Source organism: Erythrolamprus reginae, chromosome Z (genome assembly GCF_031021105.1).
Source record: "Erythrolamprus reginae isolate rEryReg1 chromosome Z, rEryReg1.hap1, whole genome shotgun sequence".
NCBI classification, from domain to species: domain Eukaryota; kingdom Metazoa; phylum Chordata; class Lepidosauria; order Squamata; family Dipsadidae; genus Erythrolamprus; species Erythrolamprus reginae.
Window position 1 is genome coordinate 78,396,938 of NC_091963.1, and position 20,896 is coordinate 78,417,833.

Below are 20,896 nucleotides of genomic sequence, written 5' to 3' on the forward strand. Positions count from 1 at the left end.
TTCAGCTCAGTACTAAGGGAGAGTGATCAACATCTTTCTGTGAACATAATATACTCTGTTTTAGAAACACATACTTCCAAAATTCACAAATCCATAAGATGACCTGTCAATCACCATATAGTCACCCTTTCAATGAAATCAATTGTATTAATCAGGTGAAGATTGTCTCTGCAGAATACAAGAGCATAAAGAGAAGCAGATATTGAAATTATAATTATTACTAAACAATTAATTAATTTATTCATTCATTCATTCATTCATTTGATTGTTATGCCGCACTTCTCCTTAAACTCAGGGCAGCTTACAACATGTTAGCAATAGCACTTTTTAACAGAGCCAGCATATTGCCCCCACAATCTGGGTCCTCATTTTACCCACCTCGGAAACATAGAAACATAGAAGACTGACGGCAGAAAAAGACCTCATAATCCATCCAGTCTACCCTTATACTATTTTCTGTATTTTATCTTAGGATGGATATATGTTCATCCCAGGCAGGTTTGAATTCAGTTACTGTGGATTTATCAATCACGTCTGCTGGAAGTTTGTTCCAAGGATCTACTACTCTTTCAGTAAAATAATATTTTCTCATGTTGCTTTTGATCTTTCCCCCAACTAACTTCGGATTATGTCCCCTTGTTCTTGTGTTCACTTTCCTATTAAAAACACTTCCCTCCTGGACCTTATTTACCACTTTAACATATTTAAATGTTTCAATCATGTCCCCCCTTTTCCTTCTGTCCTCCAGACTATACAGATTGAGTTCATTAAGTCTTTCCTGATACGTTTTATGCTTAAGACCTTCCACCATTCTTGTAGCCCATCTTTGGACCAGTTCAATTTTGTCAATATCTTTTTGTAGGTGAGGTCTCCAGAACTGAACACAGTATTCCAAATGTGGTCTCACCAGCACTCTATATAGCGGGATCATAATCTCCCTCTTCCTGCTTGTTATACCTCTAGCTATGCAGCCAAGCATCCTACTTGCTTTCCCTACCGCCTGACTGCACTGTTCACCCATTTTGAGACTGTCAGAAATCACTACCCCTAAATCCTTCTCTTCTGAAGTTTTTGCTAAGACAGAACTGCCAATACAATACTCAGATTGAGGATTCCTTTTCCCCAAGTGCATTATTTTACATTTGGAAACATTAAACTGCAGTTTCCATTGCTTTGACCATTTATCTAGTAAAGCTAAATCATTTACCATATTACAGACGCCTCCAGGAATATCAACCCTATTGCACACTTTAGAGTCATCGGCAAATAGGCAAACCTTCCCTACCAAACCTTCCCCTATGTCACTCACAAACATATTAAAAATAATAGGACCCAGAACAGACCCTTGTGGCATACCGCTTGTAACCTGTCTCTGCTCAGAATACTCGCCATTAACAATAATTTGCTGATGTCTATGCTTCAGCCAGCTGCAAATCCACTGAACTATCCAGGGATTTAGTCCAATCTTCACTAATTTATCTATCAGGTCTTTATATGGAACCGTATCAAAGGCTTTGCTGAAGTCCAGATAGGCAATATCCACGGCACCACCTTGATCCAACACTTTTGTGACATAGTCAAAGAAATCAATGAGATTAGTCTGACATGATTTGCCTTCAGTAAAGCCATGCTGATTTGGGTCCAATAAGTTATTGTTTTTTAGGTGCTGATTTATCTTCTTTTTGAGTAGAGTCTCCATCATTTTAACTATAACTGATGTCAAGCTAACTGGCCTGTAGTTACCAGCTTCTTCTCTACTGCCCTTCTTGTGGATAGGCACAACACTGGCCATTCTCCAATCCTCATGAACATCTCCTGTTAACAGGGATTGGTTAAACAAATCAGTCAGGGGGGTAGCAATGACAGATCTGAGTTCTTTAAGAACTCTGGGGTGGATGCCATCTGGACCCATTGCCTTATTTATCTTTAATCATTCCAGTTCTTCTAAGACATCAGCTTCTAAGATCACTGCTACATCCCTCTATACGGTAGTATTATTTGTAAGGTGTGTCTTTGAGAAAACTGAACAGAAGTAGCTATTGAAATGGTCAGCGATCTCCTTATTCCTAGCAATGCATTATTCCCGGTACAACTTCGATCTCCTTATTCCATCATGCCTATCTACTTCCGGTACTAAGCTTCGTGAAGAAGGTTTTATCCCCCTTCTTTACAGATTTGGCAATTTCTTCCTTTTTTGAGGTTTTAGCAGCATATATTATCTGTTTCGCCTCCTTCTGTCTCATTTTATACACCTCTCTATCAGCTATACTGCCAGACTCTTTATATATCCTATAGGCAGCCTTTTTTTCATTGACTATAGCCCTTACATCATTGCTAAACCATAGCGGTTTCTTCTTCCTTTTACCTTTAGTTATTTGCCTTACATACAGTCCAGTGGCTTTTAAGATGGCCTTTTTTAATACAGTCCACTGGGTGCTCGCTCCTGCCATTTTATCCCTCCCCTTTAATTCATTATTTAAATATAGGATGGAAGGCTGAGTCAACCTTGAGACAGTGATGAGATTTGAACCGCCGACCTACAGATCTACAGTCAGCTTCAGTGACCTGCAGCACAGCACTCCACCTGCTGCGCCACCCTGGCTCTATGCTATATTCTATGAGCACTCCTCTTCCTTGTGTCCCTTACCTATATTATGTTACAAATGTCATGGATCAGGAAAGGCATTCATTATTCTGACCATGACTGTTTTGGTGACCTGGACTTTGCAGATGATATTGTTCTACTTGAGGAAGACGAGATAAATTTCATCAAGTGATAACTATCTTAAATGAATAAGCAACCAAGATTGGCCTCAGGATAAGTGCCAAGAAATCACAGATCATGTATGTTAGCTCCACTGCATAGATAGAGGCAACCAAACTTAAATTATACTGACTTAAGGAAGTAGAAATATTTGGTTTAGTGTAATCTCCAAAATGGAGATACAAAGATGGAGGTCAAGTGCCACAAGCAACAACTATTTTTCAGAAGATGAATAAAATCTCCTCATCATTCTATGTCATTAAACTTGAACTCCATTTGCTCATTTCTATAGTGATCCTGACAACCATTTAGGCCAGGGAGAAGGTGTCAGTAAATATTAGTAGAACATCTTGCAATAGAGATTCCTTCCATAAATCCTAAAAAAATGCTCTTTTGACCATATTATTGAAGAAATGCTCCAAAACATTTCTTCAAAGAACTATATAACATTGTTGCACACAGAAGACTCCAACTTGTATATCATATTCTTCACATGGAAAGCAATCAAATCCTTAAGATGGAGTCAGCCGAACAATGGGGACCGATGGTTGGGCAGGGCTTCAGTAACATTCATTGTATAAGATTCACCACAATTTTTACCTGCTTTTAGGAATGGGAACTGCATCTTATATTCTGAAATAATATATATAGATATAGATGTTGCATTTTGAAGGAGAACTTATCACTGCTTAGAATATTTATTCTTTATTAGGCTTTTGTCAATATGATCCTTTAAATACTAGTGAATACTCTCTTTATTCACATATTCTTTCTTTGCCCAGGTATATAGCCTTTGATTTTCATAAAGAATGCAGTCATATGAGATGGGATAGACTCCAAATTTTACTGGATCAACTTGCTGCACCACAAGATGAATATGGGTAATATATGCAACTGAAAGACAGTAGGCAAGCATATCATTGTGAATAGCTGAAGCTACTAATAATAGTAGATGCTTGATGTGCCTATTATCTGCCCCCCAAAAACAAAAATTACCTATTGATAATTTTTAAATATGGTGATCTAAGCATACACCCATATAGACTGTAATACAAAACCCATGGCTTATTATTGACAAGAGCGCACATCCATTTGAATTTGTGTAGGATTGTAATCAAAAAGATCCCATTATCTTTCTCACTCTGTTAAGATCTGTCTGCATTTTGATTGTATAATATATTGTTCCTTTCAAATATGTTGATAAATCTGGATATATTTGAATTTGCAAAATGTTATTGTTAGGAAGTTAGCTAATTTCATTTTAATTTCTAGAAAATATAGTCTTCCATTAGAAAAACAGCTTAGTGCTTTTTAAAATTGCTTATAGATTTGTAAATAGGCAGTCCTCAATTTATGACTAAAATTGAGCACAAGGTTTCTGTTGCTAAATGAGACATTTGTTAAGTGAATTTCCCCCCCCCCCCATTTTACTACTTTTGTTACCACAGTTAATGTTAAAGCTGGGTGTAACAAAGAAGGCAGGAGGCAGCTTGCATAAAATATATAGAAGTCTAATTAATAAATAAAATATAGCTGTTTATTTAGGACTATGGTTAAAACAGTAAGAATGGAACTAAGTCTGACAACTTCCTTATTTATGGGGAAAGCTGCAAGGGGGGGGGGGAGAGACCATTAAACTATTCAAGTGCCCCGCATGCTGGCTGATTAAGTTCAACCTTCTCTGAAATGGCGCCTGAGTTGATGGAGGAAAAGATTGAAGAGCGCTGCTCTCGCCCTCCACTGGGCTGATAGAAACCGCCATCCTCGGAGATGAGACTGGTGCCGATGGAACCATCCTAGCAAAACCATCTGATGGTGGAGATGCAATGAGTGAGGGCACAGTCGGAAGGCTGACTGAAGTAGGTGAAGGTGGCATACTAGGAGGCTGGGTGGTATCAAGTTAGCGGATATAAAGTTAATGTTATGTATCTATTGAAGGCTGGTTTTTCTGAATGTCAAGCTTTTTGAATTTTCTACTTTCTAGTGATAACATGCCTATGGGGTTTGGAGTGAAAAAAACCACAGCGGCAAACCAGAAGTGCATTTTCCCGAACTTCTGCTGTCAGTTTGTTGATTTTTTTTTTTACCTACCAGGCTTCAGAAAGGCATGTGCGCATGCGCGGGGGACACCATGGGGGAAAGTTTGCACATGCGCAGGAGGAGGGAAGGGGTGTGGGCACGCCACGCATGCTAGCCCCCCCCAACTCCCTCTTTTTGGATGTGAACCAAAAAAGTTTGCCATCACTGGCCTAGACAACTGACATGGCCTACATTTATTGACCCATTCTTCTATTTTTTCATCCATCCTAGTTCACCAAGCATAGGTACGTGTAAGCACTTTCATTTGTACTATGCCTGGATGAGCCCTGTGGAGGCATTGGAGGATGTTGGTTCTAAGACTGGGGGGTACCACACCCTATGTCCCCAGAGCAGGTATCCCTTCATCACCGTTAATTCATGCCTTCTGTTAAAAAAGGGCTGGAACGTGGACAAAGGGGGGAAAAATGGCCATACCCTACGTATCCAGTCCAAAACCTGTAGAAGGACAGGGTCCTTCACAGACTTAGATGCTATATGAGAAGCGGTATCAAGCAACGACAGCTCATCCACAAGTAAAATAGACGCTGTCACTGCTGGACCCTGAACAGGTCTAGGCAATTGGCATCTGCTTAAATCATCTGCATGGCCCATTTACCAGCTTGATGGTATATAAATAAAGGCCATAAATTCCAACTAGCAGGACATCCTAATAGATAAGACATCAGGGGTCTGCCTATTATTTGCAATGAAGCCTAGGAGGGACTTATGATCAGTCAGCTGATGAAAGTGCTGCCCATAAAGATAATCATGGAACTTCTTTACACCAGCAACACGAGCAAGAGCCTCGCGGTCAAGCTGGGTATAGTTCCTTGCCTGAGGCAGTGTGCGAGAAGAAAAAGCCAATGGTGCCTCTGAGCCATTTGGAAGGATGTGACTTAATACTGCTCCCACCCCATATGGGGAGGCATCACAGGCTAACAGAAGGGAGATACTGTTACTGTATTAAACAAGGACAGCCTCAGAAGTTAAAAGCTAAGGAACCCAAGGAATTCCACCTGGGAAACCTCAAATTAACATTTATCAGGCTGCAAATGCAGGCTTGCTTCTTTAAATTTAAGAACAGCTGTAACCCTTGCAAATAGTTTGAGATGGAGATGGGGTTGGAGATGGAAATGAGCATGTCATTGAAATATGGCACATCTCCTGCATCGCATATAAGAGCCTTTCCATGAGGCTCTGAAAAATGCTGGGGGCAGTGCTAAGGCCAAACTGGAGCCTGGTGCATTTAAAACCTCCCTGATGGGTAATGATAGTCTGAGCCCAGGGTAGGCAAAGTTGGCTTTTCTATGACTTGTGGACTTCAACTCCCAGAATTCCTCAGCCAATCATGCCAGTTCTGGAATTCTGGAAGTTGAAGTCCACCTGTCATAGAAGAGATAACTTTGCCTACCCCTGGTCTGAGCTATGGCAGTTGGCTTGTTCACCAGGAGCTGCTGATAAGCTTGTGCCAGGTCTAGCTTGGCAAAAACAGACCTCTGGCCCAACAAGTGCAGTAGGTGTTGCACTACCAGGACAGGATAAGGATTGGACTGAAGGGCCTTATTCAATGTAGCTTTGTAATCAGCACAAATTCTTACTGTGCTATCTGATTTGAGGGGAATTATGATGGGAGTTTCCCACCTAGCTGCTCAACGGGCTGTAATACACCTTGAGAAATTAACTTGTCCAATTCAAGGTCTATGTTAGGCATTAGAGCTAATGGAATCCTTCGAGGCTTAAGCTGGATGGGGGTCACCTGATCTAAATTAAAAGAAATTCGGGTGCCAATGTATCTATTGAGCTCCAGGGCAAAAATGTCAGGAATCTCCTGTAGCGATGCCATATGACCTTCAGAAGTGATGGTGGAGGTTGGTGAAATGATGGTTGTATGGATTCCAGAGACAGTCAGACCCAGTGCATGGAACCAGTTGAGGCCGAGCAGAGCAAGTGTCTGTTGGCAATGATGAGATGATAGTCTTTGAACCCTGCATAGGAGGTAAGGAAGGACCCACACCCCACAAGGGGAATTTGATTCCCTTGGTAATCTTTGAGAGCAATGGGGCATGGTTCTAAACAATCCTTATCAAAATTAGGGAATAACTGAATCAAGGTGGCTCAGGAGAGTAAAGTTTTGGATGATCCAGTGTCCAGCTCCATCTGATATGGTTGACCCTTAATATGAATAGTGACAAACAACTTTTGTGATGGGTCAACAAGGGAAGCATGGTTCACATAGTAAGAACCTGGAGAAAGGTCTCTGGATGTGGAATAACAGAACACTTGAAAAGTGGATGGTCTACGAGAAGATTTTACTCTAAATCCTGCAGGTCGCCTTAAGGTAGAAGCAGGAAGAGGCTTCAGGAGGTATGCCCCTGTGGGCATTCCTGCTGGTGCTGGCAAGGAAGATCTGCAAACTCTAGCTAGATGTCCCTGTTTGCCACAATTGTGGCAAGTTACATTTCTAAAATGACAATCCGTTCTATTGTACCTTTCCCCCACAACTAAAACAAGTTTGCTGAGATGATTGATTGATTTTGGAGAGCTTCCTCATTGTTTGGAGTTTGCAGATATCATGTTCATCATCTGGAAGGATGTCAGGATCCGAGTCCTCAGGGTAATTAGATTGAGGTCTGGTTTGAACAAGTACAGGTCTGGCTTTCTGCATTTCTAAGACAGCCTTCTCAGAAAACTCAGAAGCTCTTGCCTCATCTACTGCAGTAGTAAGATTGAGCTCTTTTTTTGGCAACAAAAGTCTCTAGAGTTGCAAATCTTGGACCCCAAAGATCAATTGATCAAGGAGGAGTTCTTCCAGATCTGTGAATTCACAGTTCATAGCTGCAGTTCACAGAGCAGCAATATACAGGGGGTGGACATAAAAATGGAAACACATGACTTTTTGGCATCATAATGTTTGGATATGTTCAAATCAATCAAAACTTGACATATTTTAATGTTTTTTTAAAATTCTGTTATTTGATATGTTTTTTTAAACTACCTTTATTTTTTACAGAAATTTAAGGAAAAATGGTTATAACCTTCTAGAAATGGCAGACCTCTCAGACTTTCAAAGAGGCTAAATTGTTGGTGCTCAAATGGCAGGCACTAATGTAACAGAAAGTGCCCAAATGTTTGGCATTTCAAGAGATAATGTCTCAAAAGTAATGACTGCTTTTGAAAGAGAAGGGAAAACGTCCTTAGCCAAGCACAGATCTGGTCAAAAGTCAAAGTTGTCTGAGAGAGATTGTCAGACTCTAAAGCGAATTGCTGGAGCAGAGCTCAATAGACACATACAGTACCCAGTTTCCACAAAAACTGTTCGAAGGGAGCTTCACAAATCTGGATTCCACGGAAGAGCTGCAATTAGAAAACCTCTGCTCTCAAAGACAAATGTTTCAAAGCGTTTAGAGTGGTGTAGAAACCACCATAAATGATCCCTCGAGCAGTGGCATTTTTCCAACCTCCGGCCATGTTTACGTTTGGAGACAATCGAAAGAATCATTTCATCCAGACTGCCTTCTCCCAACCGTCAAACATGGCAGGAGTTCAGTGATGATCTGGGATGCTATTTCTTGGAAATTTGCCAAGCCAATGATTTCCCTTCATGGAAGAATTAACAGCCTATTTGGGAATTTTGGCCGACCAAATTCATCCTATGGTTCAAGAACTGTTTCCAGAGGGGGACACCATCTTTCAAGATGAGAATGCACCAATCCATAGAGCAAGAATTGTTAAAGAATGGCATGAGGAACATTCTAATGAAGTTCAGCATCTCATCTGCCCATCGCAATCACCAGACCTCAACATTATTGAGCATTTACAGTCGATTTTAGAGATTAGTAAGAAGTCGATTTCCACCATCATTGTCTCTAAAAGAACTGGAGGGTGCTTTAACTGAAGAATGGGCTAAAATTCGTTTGGAAACAATTCACAATTTGTATGAATCAATACCTTGGAGAATTGAGGCTGTATTTGCCGCATAGTCATTTATTGATTCACCCTCATTTTGAAAACATCTAAAAACATGTCTTCTTCTAGTCGGAGGGCGGAGCTAAGCCGAAGCGACACAACCGACTCCCCAATGCTCTGGGGTAGCCTGTTGAACCGCAGCTGATTGGGGTCCCAAGATGTGGACTATCCTGGCTTGGAGAGTCAGGTGAGAGGGGATCATCTGGGGAACCGCAGGATATCGCAAAATCCTGCAGGAAGCAAGTCCCCTGACCATCAGTCTGCTGGAAGTAACCTGTTACCTGAAGCTTCAGGAGTGACGGAAGCTGAGGGCTTATTACCATCCATGCAGCCAACTGGTGAGAAAATTGTGTTGGAATTTTAAAATCTGGACTTTGGAGAGAAGAGATATATAGGAGGTTTCTTAAAATTTGACTTGGAACTGTTTTTTGGTGAGGGAGAGACGTGAAACCTTGATATCCGGCTGAGCAGCGGGGAAAGCTTTTTGTATTGCCATCTCTCCTGAATGCTGCATTTAAAGTGCCAGAACGATATGTTAACAGCGTTTTTGTAAAGTGCTACAACTCTAAAGAAACTGATATTTTAAAGAGAAATGTATTACTGCATGATTGGGCTGGATTTTCAGCATTTTTTATTTTATTTTTTTCACAATTTTATGTTTAAAGATATATTTTACTATACCCAGCTACTTTTTCAATTTGAACTTTGATTTTATTTTATCTATAATTCAAGTTTATTTTTTTAAAAAAACTAATCTTTATATTTGATTTTTAATTTTTTAATTTTTAAATCTTTAAATCCTTATTTTTATTTTCTTAGGCCTTTATTATATTTCGCTTTTTTCTATCTTCCCCCATTTTTTATTATCTTACTATTTTCATCAGATTTTGATTTTGATAGCTTCTTCCTGAGAATTGGCTTTTAAATTATTCTTTTATATTATTCTTTTTATCAGACCCTAATTTAAGTGTTGGGTCTGACTAGTTAATTTTTTTTGGGGGGGGGGTTTCGATCACTGGATTTTTTTTATTCATTGGACTATATTTGATCTTTTTGGATTATTTTTTATTTTTTTCAAAAAATTCGTTTTTTATTTTACTGGGTGTTTTTAACACCAGGTTTGTATACCCACCCTTTGGATTATTACCTTGTGTTTTTTTAATATATATATTTTTTAAATTGATTTTTAACAATTTAAAATCACACAACATAAAACAGTGCGTAGTGAATTGTGAATTGTGCCGACCACCCCGACATACACACATTCCCCACCACCAAATTGGGGGTATTTCTTGTATAATCCACTTAACCCAAGAGCAATATATCTGTTTACATATTATAGAGTGATTCCAGTTTATTTCTTGTAGCTTGGTCTCGGATTCTGCTCGTCATATATCGTCTTACCTTGTCCCACCGTCCCATCAGCTGTCCCAACTCAGTTTCATTATCCAAATTTATCCTTTTTTCCATAATTTCAAATTGAATATGGTCCACCATGTACCTATACCAATTTTGCATTGTCCATTTTGTCGCATCCTTCCAACCCAAAACTATTACTGCCTGAGCGCTTTCTATTGCTGCTTTTTTTATTTCTCTAAATTCTCCCATCGCATTACTTTTTACTAGTACTGTACTGCCATTTCCTTAGTGATTGTCCATTGTATATTTAACATTCTATTGATATCCTCTTTCACTTTTTGCCAAAATTCCTGCACTATCGGGCATTCCCAAAACATATGCATAAACACTCCTTTATCTTGACAACCATGCCAACAATTCCCCCTGACATTCTGCTGAAAATGTGCAAATTGAACGGGAGTGAAATACCACTTATGTAATATTTTCCTTCTCATTTCCCTAATTCTTGTATTTTTAATTTTCCTTATATCTTCTACTATATTTTCCATTTCTTGTACCTCTATTAATATCTCATTTTGCCACCATTTAGTCAATCCATCAATCGTGTCCCCATCTGACTGCACTAGCAGTTTGTATATATTAGTTGCTTGCGCCTTTATCCCCTCACTTTTTTCTCTTATTATTTTCTCTAACCCTGTCTCCTCCCGCCATAATACTTCTTTATTCTCCCTTTCATTTAGATATTTACATATTGCATTTATTTGTAGCCACCTTCCCTTACCTAACCACCATTCTATACGATTTCTACTTGGCCTGCCATCCTTCTCGTATAACTGTTCTATCTTAGTTATCCCTCTTCCCTTCAACTCTCCTATAACCCTATTTAAGTTAATTTCATTTTCTCTATTTATTACATAAAGCGATGACAGTTTAGATTTATATAATCCTACTTTCTCTTGCCATTTTTTCCAAATTTCCATAGTCCCTTTCATTGGGCCTATTAATTTACCTATATCACTCCTATTCCACTTCCTAAAAATTAATTCTGTATTGTTCATCCCGTTTATCTGTTTTTCCAATTTCGCCCATTTATTTTCACCTAATTGCAACTCCATTAACCTTTCCATTTGAAAAGCTTCCCTATACAGCTCCAAACATGGAACTCCCCATCCCCCCTCTTTTTCATTCGCAATTAACCACTTTTTTCTTATTCTTGGTCTCTTGTCTTCCTCAATCCAATAATTTAGTTTTTTGTCCCACTCTTTAACCTTACATACCGATAGCCCCCCCGACAGCACCTGAAATAGGTACATCATCTTGGGAGCTATCATCATTTTTAAAGCTCTTATTTTAGAGAGTCTCCTTAGCTTTTTATCTTTCCAGCTCCTCATCTGTTTCAACATTTTCCTCCATATTAATCTATAATTAATCTCTTCAATTTTCACTGGGTTTTTCAATAACCAAATTCCCAAATATTTTATTTTTTTAAAGTCCTAATTTTAACCCTGATTCTTTCCTAATTTCTATCTGTTCTCTCGGATCTATATTTAAACACATAATCTCTGATTTTTCCATATTAACCGACAGTCCCGATTCCTGCTTAAACTCTTGTAAAATATTTATTATACCTTTAATCATCTCCATCGGGGTCTGGGTCAATATAATTGCGTCATCTGCAAATAAATTTATTTTCATTTCTAATTCCCCTATTCTATATCCTGTCTTATCTTATTAGCTAAGATCTCTATTGCTATTACGAATAATTTTGGAGACAAAGGGCACCCCTGCTTGGTGCCGTTTAATATTTTAATACTCTGCGTTCTTTGTCCATTCACTCTTATATATGCTTCATTTCCTTTATAAATCTCTTTTATAGTTTCACAAAATTTCCCCCCCATATTTAATTCATTACATAATTTATATAAATAACTATGGTTAACTTTATCGAACGCTTTATAAACATCTAATTTCAAAATTCCCAATTTCCTTTTAGTAGCGGTAGCATGGTGCATCACATTCATTACATTTCTAATTGGTTCACTTATTTTCCTTCCCTTCACGAATCCATATTGATCCTCTTCAATTATTTTTGGTAAAATATTTTCTAATCTATTTACCAGTATTTTCATAAATATTTTATAATCCTGATTTGCCAAACTGATCGGACGGTAAGACCCAGGCTCTCTTAAATCTCGACCCATCTTCGGAATGGTAACAATTTCTGAAAGCTTCCATGTCTGCGGGATATCACGATTTAACAATATATTATTAAACAATTTCCCCAAATGCGGCAACAACACATTCACATAAGTTTTATAGAATTCCCCTGTAAACCCATCTGGGCCCGGTGCTTTGGCTTGTTTTAACCCTTTAATTACTCTAGCAATTTCATCTTGTGTAATTTCTGCATTCAAAATTTGTTTATCTTCTTCACTTACTATTTTCCCAACCTTGAGGACTCCTATCTTCACTTGCTCCTCTTTATACAAATCTTCATAATATTTCCTCATTATCTCCTCTAACTGGTCATTACCATATCTAACCACTCCACTAGTGTCCCTCAATGCTAAAATACATGATTTCCCCCCCTCTTCTTCAGATATCTCGCCATTTGCTGCATTGATCTTGTCCCCCAGCTCTGTATTTTTTGTCGCATCGCCATTCTCATCTTATTCCATTTAATCTCATCATACACCATCAACTGTTTCTTTTTCAATTTCAATAAACTATTCCAATCTCTACATTTCGTTAATCTTAACTGCTCTTGTATCAAATCTATTTCCCTTATCTTCCTTTCCCTCTCTCTACCCCACCTCTTCCTAATATCTGCTTCCATACATATACATTGTCCCCTCATGAAGGCCTTACATGCATCCCATACAATTGATTGTTTAATACCACACACATCATTAATTCTAAAATATTCTGATAACTCTGTTTGCAATTTCTCTTTATCTTGTTCCCTAGCAGTTACAACTGCATTATATCTCCAAATTCTTTGATTTCGTTCCTGACCTATTTCCATTTTTTTTATTTGATTTTTTTAAAAACTACTTTTTGATTTTATTGGGTGTTTTTAACACTGGGTTTGTATACCAACCCTTTGGATTATTACCTTGTGTTTTTTGATTAATGTATCTGTCTATCTATTCATTGGATTATATTTGATTTTTTTGGATTATTTTTAAATTTTTTTAAATGATTCTTTTATTTTATTGGGTGTTTTTAAGACCGGGTTTGTATACCCACACTTTGGATTCTTACCTTGTGTTTTTTTGATTAATGGATATTTCTATCTATTCATTGGTTTATATTTGATTTTTTGGATTATTTTTGATTTTTTTTAAAACTACTTTTTGATTTTATCGGGTGTTTTTAACACCGGGTTTGTATACCCACCTTTTGGATTATTACCTGAATGGAATACTCCAGCCTAATTGAATTATAAAATGGTAGCAAAGAAACCATCCCACTCTACAAGCACTCCTCCACAGACATCAAGCATCACAGAGAAATTGGAATTTGTTGAAATTAAGAGTGCAATTCAAGCTTTAAGAGAAGAAGTAAAATTGAGTAGAGAAAGTGCTAACCAAGAATTCAATTTAGTTAAAGAAAATCTGAACCAAGTGATTAAAAATTTAAATTCTGTTAACGTTGAAATGAAAGGAATGAAGGAAATTATTGCTAAAAATGAGCAACGAATACAAAAGGTTGAAGAAAAGGTGCAGACCCATTACACAAAGATAGAGGAATTGATGACAGAAGAGAAAAAACATGAAAGAATTTCACATTCTTGAGGCAGACTGCACAGAATTTTATATGCGTTTTCAGAACATTCCAGAAGATAAAGGTGAGAATTTTCAAGAGATTTTAGGTGATATTTTGGCAGAAACAATGGAAGAAGACAAAGAAAAAATAATGATGGATATTGATGAAGCTTTCAGAGTGAGCACTAGATATGTGGCCAGACACAATTTACCAAGAGAATTTCATGCTAGATTTACTAAAAAGTGGCATAGAACACAAATACTTCAAAAGCTGAGAACTGCAACTATCAAGTATGTAGAGAAGAAAATTATAGTCTTAAAGCAAATCCCAAGGAAGATAAGAGATCTACAAAGAGAATATCAATTTTTAACAAGAAAACTTCACCAAAGAGGAATCAATTTTAGATGGCTGATCCCAGAGGGCATATTTCTGGTATGGCACGGTCAAAAGATATAGACTGGATTCAGTTAATAAAGCTGAACTGATTTTTCATCAGAGGTTTGAACAGACCGAGGAAGGAGCGAAGGAGATGCAAGTAGTTGCGAGGGCAAAAGAACCAGCTTCCATAGAAGAGGGACTAAAAGTTTTGAGTGAAGAATACCTACTAGATGTGACAGCGGGAGGAACAGATATCTCATCTAAAGACCAAGAAGCGATAATAAGTATAGAACAACTTTCTCTGATTGATAGTAAGGAACAAAGAGAAAGGGTGATGACGAGAGCAGCAAAGGAGAGGCAAAAGCCTTAATATAGGAAAACAAATACAAATTTAAAATGGATTAAGAGTTTAAATGGATTGCAATAAATGTTAATGGACTTAATTCATCAAATAAGAGAATTAGAATTTTTAATAAAATTAAAAAATTAAATTTGGATATAATTAGTCTTCAGGAAGTTCATATTAAAAATCAACATAAGAAATTTTTAGAAAATAAGTCATTTGGAGAACTTTATACTTAATTAATAAATCAGGCTAAAAGAGGAGTTGCTTTGTATATACAGAAGAAAATTGACTCCAATCATATTTATTCAGATGAAGAAGGCAGAATACTGATGGTTGATTTAAAACTTAATAATAAAAAAATACTGCTGGTAGCAATATATGCCTCAAATGATAATCAAGAAGCCTTTTACTTAAAGTTAACCAAAAAAGTTAATGAATTAAACTATGAGAATATCTGTGTATTGGGTGACTTCCATGCGATAGTACAACCAGATCTGGACCACAAAACAAATAAGAGTAACAGACTTAAAAAGAGGACTTTGCCTAAATCTTTTTTTGAGATGGTAGATGAATGGAATATGGTGGATGTCTGGAGAAATAGACACCTGAAAGAAAAACAATACAATTTTAACTCTACAAGACATGTTTCATGGACAAGAATTGATATGGTATGGACTACATTTGATCTGCTTAATTCTGTGCAAAAAGTTGATATTGAACCTAATGTTTGGGCAGATCATAATCCTATTGTGATGAAATGGAAGGGCAAAAGTAAAAAACTTAGGTGGGCAATAAAGCGAGAAATATTACAAGATAAAGAGTTTGAACTATTTATTAAAAGACAAATGGCCTTCTTCTTCCAAGAAAACAAAGAGAACATACTTCCTTGCAAATACTTTGGGATACATCCAAATCTTATTTTAGAGGTCTTGTTACTATGTATATGAAAAAGAGGAACAGAACAAAATTTCTATATAAGAAAGAATTTGAAGTAAAACATAGAAAATTGGAACATTACAGATAAACCCTCAGGATTTAAAAATTCAAGGGATGTTGGACTTAACTAAACACAAATTAAATTTAATAGAGGATGAAGAAGTAGCCAGGAAGATGAAATTGGGAAAACATTTTTTTTTGAACAAGCAAATAAACCTGGAAGATGGTTGGCTTACAAAATAAAGAAAGATAAAGAACAAAGATGGATAAAACAATTGCAAGACGAGAAAGGTGAACTGCACTATAGAGAAGAGGAGAAAAAACAAATTGTCTGGAGCTATTATAGAGACTTATATAAACAAGAATTTATAGATGACAAAATTTTTTGTCAATATCTGGAAGAAGCAAATCTACCTAAAATACCAGAAACATTAATGGAAAATGTTGACGCTAGAATAACTATGATGGAATTATCGGAAGCCATAAAGAAATAAAAGAACGAAAAAGCCCCGGGTCCAGATGGGCTACCAGCAGAAGTCTATAAAACTTTTGAGTAAGTCTTCGGGCTTCTAATGATGGACATATTTAATGAAGTTATGTGAGATGCTAAAATACCAGACTCTTGGACAGAAGCTTTTATTTCACTGATACCAAAAGAGGGAGCTGATATTTTGAATGCGAAAAACTACAGACCCATATCACTTTTAAATATGGATTACAAAATATTTGCATCTATAATAGCAAACAGGCTCAAAAGATTCTTAAATGAATTTGTTCATACTGATCATAATTGATTCCTTCCTAAAAGACAAATAAAAGACAACTTGCGCATAATTTTAAATACTATTGAATATTATGAACAACATCCTGAAAAACAAATGGTGCTGATGTTTTTAGATGCACAAAAAGCATTTGATAATGTAAATTAGCAATTCATGAACAGACAACTATAATATATGAACTTTGGTGCAAGATTCCTTCATGTCATTGAGGTAATATATAAAAAACAATCTGCTAAGATACTGATTAATGGTGAAATGACACAAAAGATTGAAATTTTTAAAGGTACAAGGCAAGGATGTCCCTTGTCTCCGTTGTTATTTATTTTGTCACTGGAAGTTTTAAACAGAAATATTAGATCTGACTCTCAGATCTCAGGACTAAAGATTAGAGACCAAGAATATAAGTTACAGGCCTTTGCTGATGATTTAGTTTTTGTACTTGAAAATCCAATAACTTCAGGCCCGAAACTCTCATCACAAATTGAAAGATATGGAGAGGTAGCAGGACTAAAGATCAATAAAGACAAAACAAAACTAATCACAAAGAACATGACCGAAAAGCATAAATTACAGCTTAAAAGATGTATGGATGGTCAAATGGTGAAATAAATAAAGTATTTGCGAATATATTTAACAGCTAGATGTTCATCACTCAAAGAAGTTAATTATGTAAATCTTAAAAAGCAGATAGAGAAAGACCTTCAAAAATGGAAGAATCTTCAGACATCACTATTGGGCAGAATTGCTCTAATTAAGATGATTAATGTTTATTGTTATTATTGTTCCTATTTTCCACTATTTCAATTAAACTTGAAAAGACTTTTTTTAATGAGCTAAAAAAAATGACAACAAAATTTGTATGGCAAGGGAAAAGACCAAGAATCAGTTTAAAAAATTTACAAGATATGAGAGAAAGAGGAGGATTTGGGCTACCACATTGGGAGCTCTATTACCAAGCAGCGGCAATGACATGGGTAAAGGACTGGATTTTACTTAGCAATAAAAGACTATTGGTGTTAGAAGGACATGACTTGCAAATAGGTTGGCACACATTTATGTGGTATGAGAAGAAGAACAAACATAGTTACTTTCAGAGACATATTATAAGAAGTTCATTGATGGCAATTTGGGAAAAGATGAAAGTGAAACACTATTCAAAAGTACCATTTTGGATATTGATAATAGATGTATTTATGCTCCCCAATAGACTAAACTAGTCTAATATTTTAAGATATAAGGATATACTGACACAATCATTGTAGTTAAAATCACTTCAAGAATTAGAAAAACAAGGCATAAATCTGGATTGGTTTATGTATTTACAGTTACAATCAAGATTTGAGAAAGACATTAAAACAGAAGGTATTAACTTACAAAAAACAGAATGAGATCAAATCTTACTGGGTCAGGATGTTAACTTGATCAAAAAATTTTACAAATACTTCTTAACGATTGAATTAGAATTTGAGCAGGTTAAGGATACAATGATAAAATGGATGAGAAATATAGGATATACAATAGACAGAGATTCTTGGCAGCAATGATGGGAGAGAAATTATAAAATGACAATGTCAACTGCATTTAAGGAAAATATGTATAAGATGTTTTATAGATGGCATATATCACCAAAAAAGCTAGCGAAAATGTTTCAGAATCTGTTGATGAATTGTTGGAAATGCAGCGAGTTACCTGACTCATTCTATCACATGTGGTGGACTTGTCCGGAAGCATGTAAATTTTGTACACGAATTCAACATTGCATTCAGAAGATTTTAAGAAAGACTATTGATCTTACACCCGAGATATACCTTCTGAGTATTTTGCCAGATAATTTTGATAAAGTAGAAACTTATTTAATTATACATATAATTACAGCAGCTAGAATTGTATATGCACAATGTTGGAAATTGAATATGATATCAATGGAAAGGGAAGTCTTGAGAAAAATTATGGATTGTGCAGAGATGAGTAAATTGACTTTGAAACTTAAAGATAAACAAGACTCGGATTATTATAAAATTTGGGGGAAGTTTTATGATTTGATAGAAAATTAAGAGATACATTATGTATGTATTAGTAATTGATTAATTTTGGAAAAATTGAAACAAGAGAATTTGATTTAAGCTTTGCAAACCACATGGCAAAGATGAGAAATGGTGGTAGCACTATATAATGATACAACACAAAACATACTTATTGTTTAGACTTAAACATATAGAACTTTATTTTACGATGTAAGTGATATATTATGAATAGTTTTATATATATATATATATATATATATATATATAAAATTTAATTAGCTATATGATATAAGATTAAATTTAGATAAAATAAATTTTAGTATTTTTTACATTGTTGTAATCTTTTGTAGTAAGACGGTGAGGGAAAAATTTTAATTTAGAATTTTAAGAATTGCTAATAATGTATAAAATTAACAGAAAATTTTACACGGGGAGATATAAGACCCTCCATTGAGCGAGCAATAAGAAAAGAAAAGTTTGTATATGATTGATTTTAAGCATTGTTATTGTGTTTATCACTAAATATTGTTTTATTTCATGGTGGAGAAAAATAAAAAATAAAATCTTAAAAACATGTCTTCTTGCCACCTTAGAGGGGGCAAGAGATTAGTGGTTTCAAAGTTTATCTATGAGTGTATCCTAGGAGATAGGATACAGTGGTACCTCTACTTAAGAACTCAATTCGTTCCGTGACCAGGTTCTTAAGTAGAAGCAATTTTTCCTGTAGGAATTAGGAAAGAAATAAAAGCTCGGCATTTGGGTGGGAGGAGGAGGAGGAAGACAGTTGCTGCCGAAGAAAGAAGGTGAGGTAAGGGGAATTTTTAAAAATCTAAAACTTTAAGACTTTAAAAAAAAAAAGAGGAAGTCTGAGGCGGCGAGGAGGAGCACGTGCCTCCAATTACACCCGGCACGAGGCTGCCTCCCATACACTGGCTGCTGCTGCCTCTTCCTTCCCATGCTGAAGGGCTCCCCTCTCCTCTCACTCACTCACTCACTTTGTAACCGGCGCTTTTCCTTCGCTGTAGTGACTCCTCGGTGCCCAGAGTGAAGGGAGTGTTTCTTTTCTCTGGGCGCTGGCAGAAGTTTATTCCCTGTCCAAGCGCCCAGAGAAAGGAAAATGCTTCGTTCACTCTGGACTGCCAAAGCCTCGTTAAGCACCACCAAAAGGCTCCTCTGGCAGCCCAGATGGCCGGGATTAAAGGGGGAATGGCAGGAAAGTGGCCAGGCCTTCGTGCCACTCTCAAATTTCCTGAGAAATTTTTCTGGACTCCAGTTCTTAAGTAGAAAATGGTTCTTAAGTAGAGGCAAAAATATCTTTAACACCTGGTTATTATCTAGAAACGTTCTTAAGTAGAGGCATTCTTAAGTAAAAATACCACTGTGCACCTTTTGAGGAGCAGTAAGGGCTCTGGCAGTAGCAAAAATGTTCGCCCCACAGGAGCTTAAAAAATAGTCCACTTTGTGAGAATTGGATAATTCAGTCAAGTTAGCAGCCCTAAGTACACATTCAAAACGGATAAGGTAATCATACCAAGTCTCAGTGGTCTGTTCAAAAAAAGAAAACAAAGGCAAGGCAGTCATTCTAAAAATCCAGGAAAATAGCAGCAAATATGATAGCAACATCTCATCAATCTGAAAAGCTTGGTGTAAGTAGCTCAGAACAAAGAGCAGTCTATCAGAGAGAAAAGAGAGAAAAAAATACATAGAAACCATGTAGCAGGAATGGTCAGCGAACACTTGTTTCTCCTCCTCAGACACCAAATGTTAAAGGTGAATGACAGATAACTAGGAAGAAGGCAGGAGGCAGCTTGCATAAAATATAGCTGTTTATTTAGGACTATGGTTAAAATAGTAAGAACGGAACTTAGTCTGACAACTTTCTTATTTATGGGAAAAGCTGAGGGGGGGGGAGGACCAATAAACTATCCAAGTCTCCCACATGCTGGCTGATTAAGTTCAACCAATCAGACAGTTAAGACAGGATTCAAACAGTTAATAAGTGAATCATTGCAGTTGTTAAATTAGTAGCACAATTGTTAAGTGAATCTTATGTCTTCATTGACTTTACTTGTTAGAAGATGATCACAAAACTTTGAAACATTGCAACAGTCATAAATATGAGTCAGTTGCCAAGCATCTTAATTTTGATCACATGATCATGGGAATACAGTGTTCCCTCAATTTCCGCGGGGGATGCGTTCCGAGACCGCCCGCGAAAGTCGAATTTCCACGAAGTAGAGATGCGGAAGTAAATACACCATTTTTAGCTATGGACAGTATCACAAGCCATCCCTTAACACCTTAAACCCCTAATTACCATTTCCCATTCCCTTAACAACCATTTACTCACCATTATTACTGGTACTCACCATTGAACAAGATACTTAGTGATCCTGATATTTATAAACATAATTATTTATTAACAATAATTATTTTTTTTTGTTATTTATTTGCAAAAATTATTAGTTTAGTGATGACATATGACGTCATTGGG

The 20,896-nt window shown here is 36.6% G+C and overlaps 1 protein-coding gene across 2 annotated transcripts in view; it reads left to right on the top strand.

The window, feature by feature from the left end:
• Positions 1 to 20,896, top strand: part of SACM1L (SAC1 like phosphatidylinositide phosphatase) — a 148,634-nt gene that overhangs the window by 97,158 nt on the left and 30,580 nt on the right. For both annotated transcript variants that reach the window (XM_070727045.1, XM_070727046.1), the window contains exon 13: positions 3,547 to 3,645. In XM_070727045.1, coding sequence (XP_070583146.1) covers positions 3,547 to 3,645 — 99 coding nt within the window. The remainder of the gene's footprint in view (positions 1 to 3,546; positions 3,646 to 20,896) is intronic.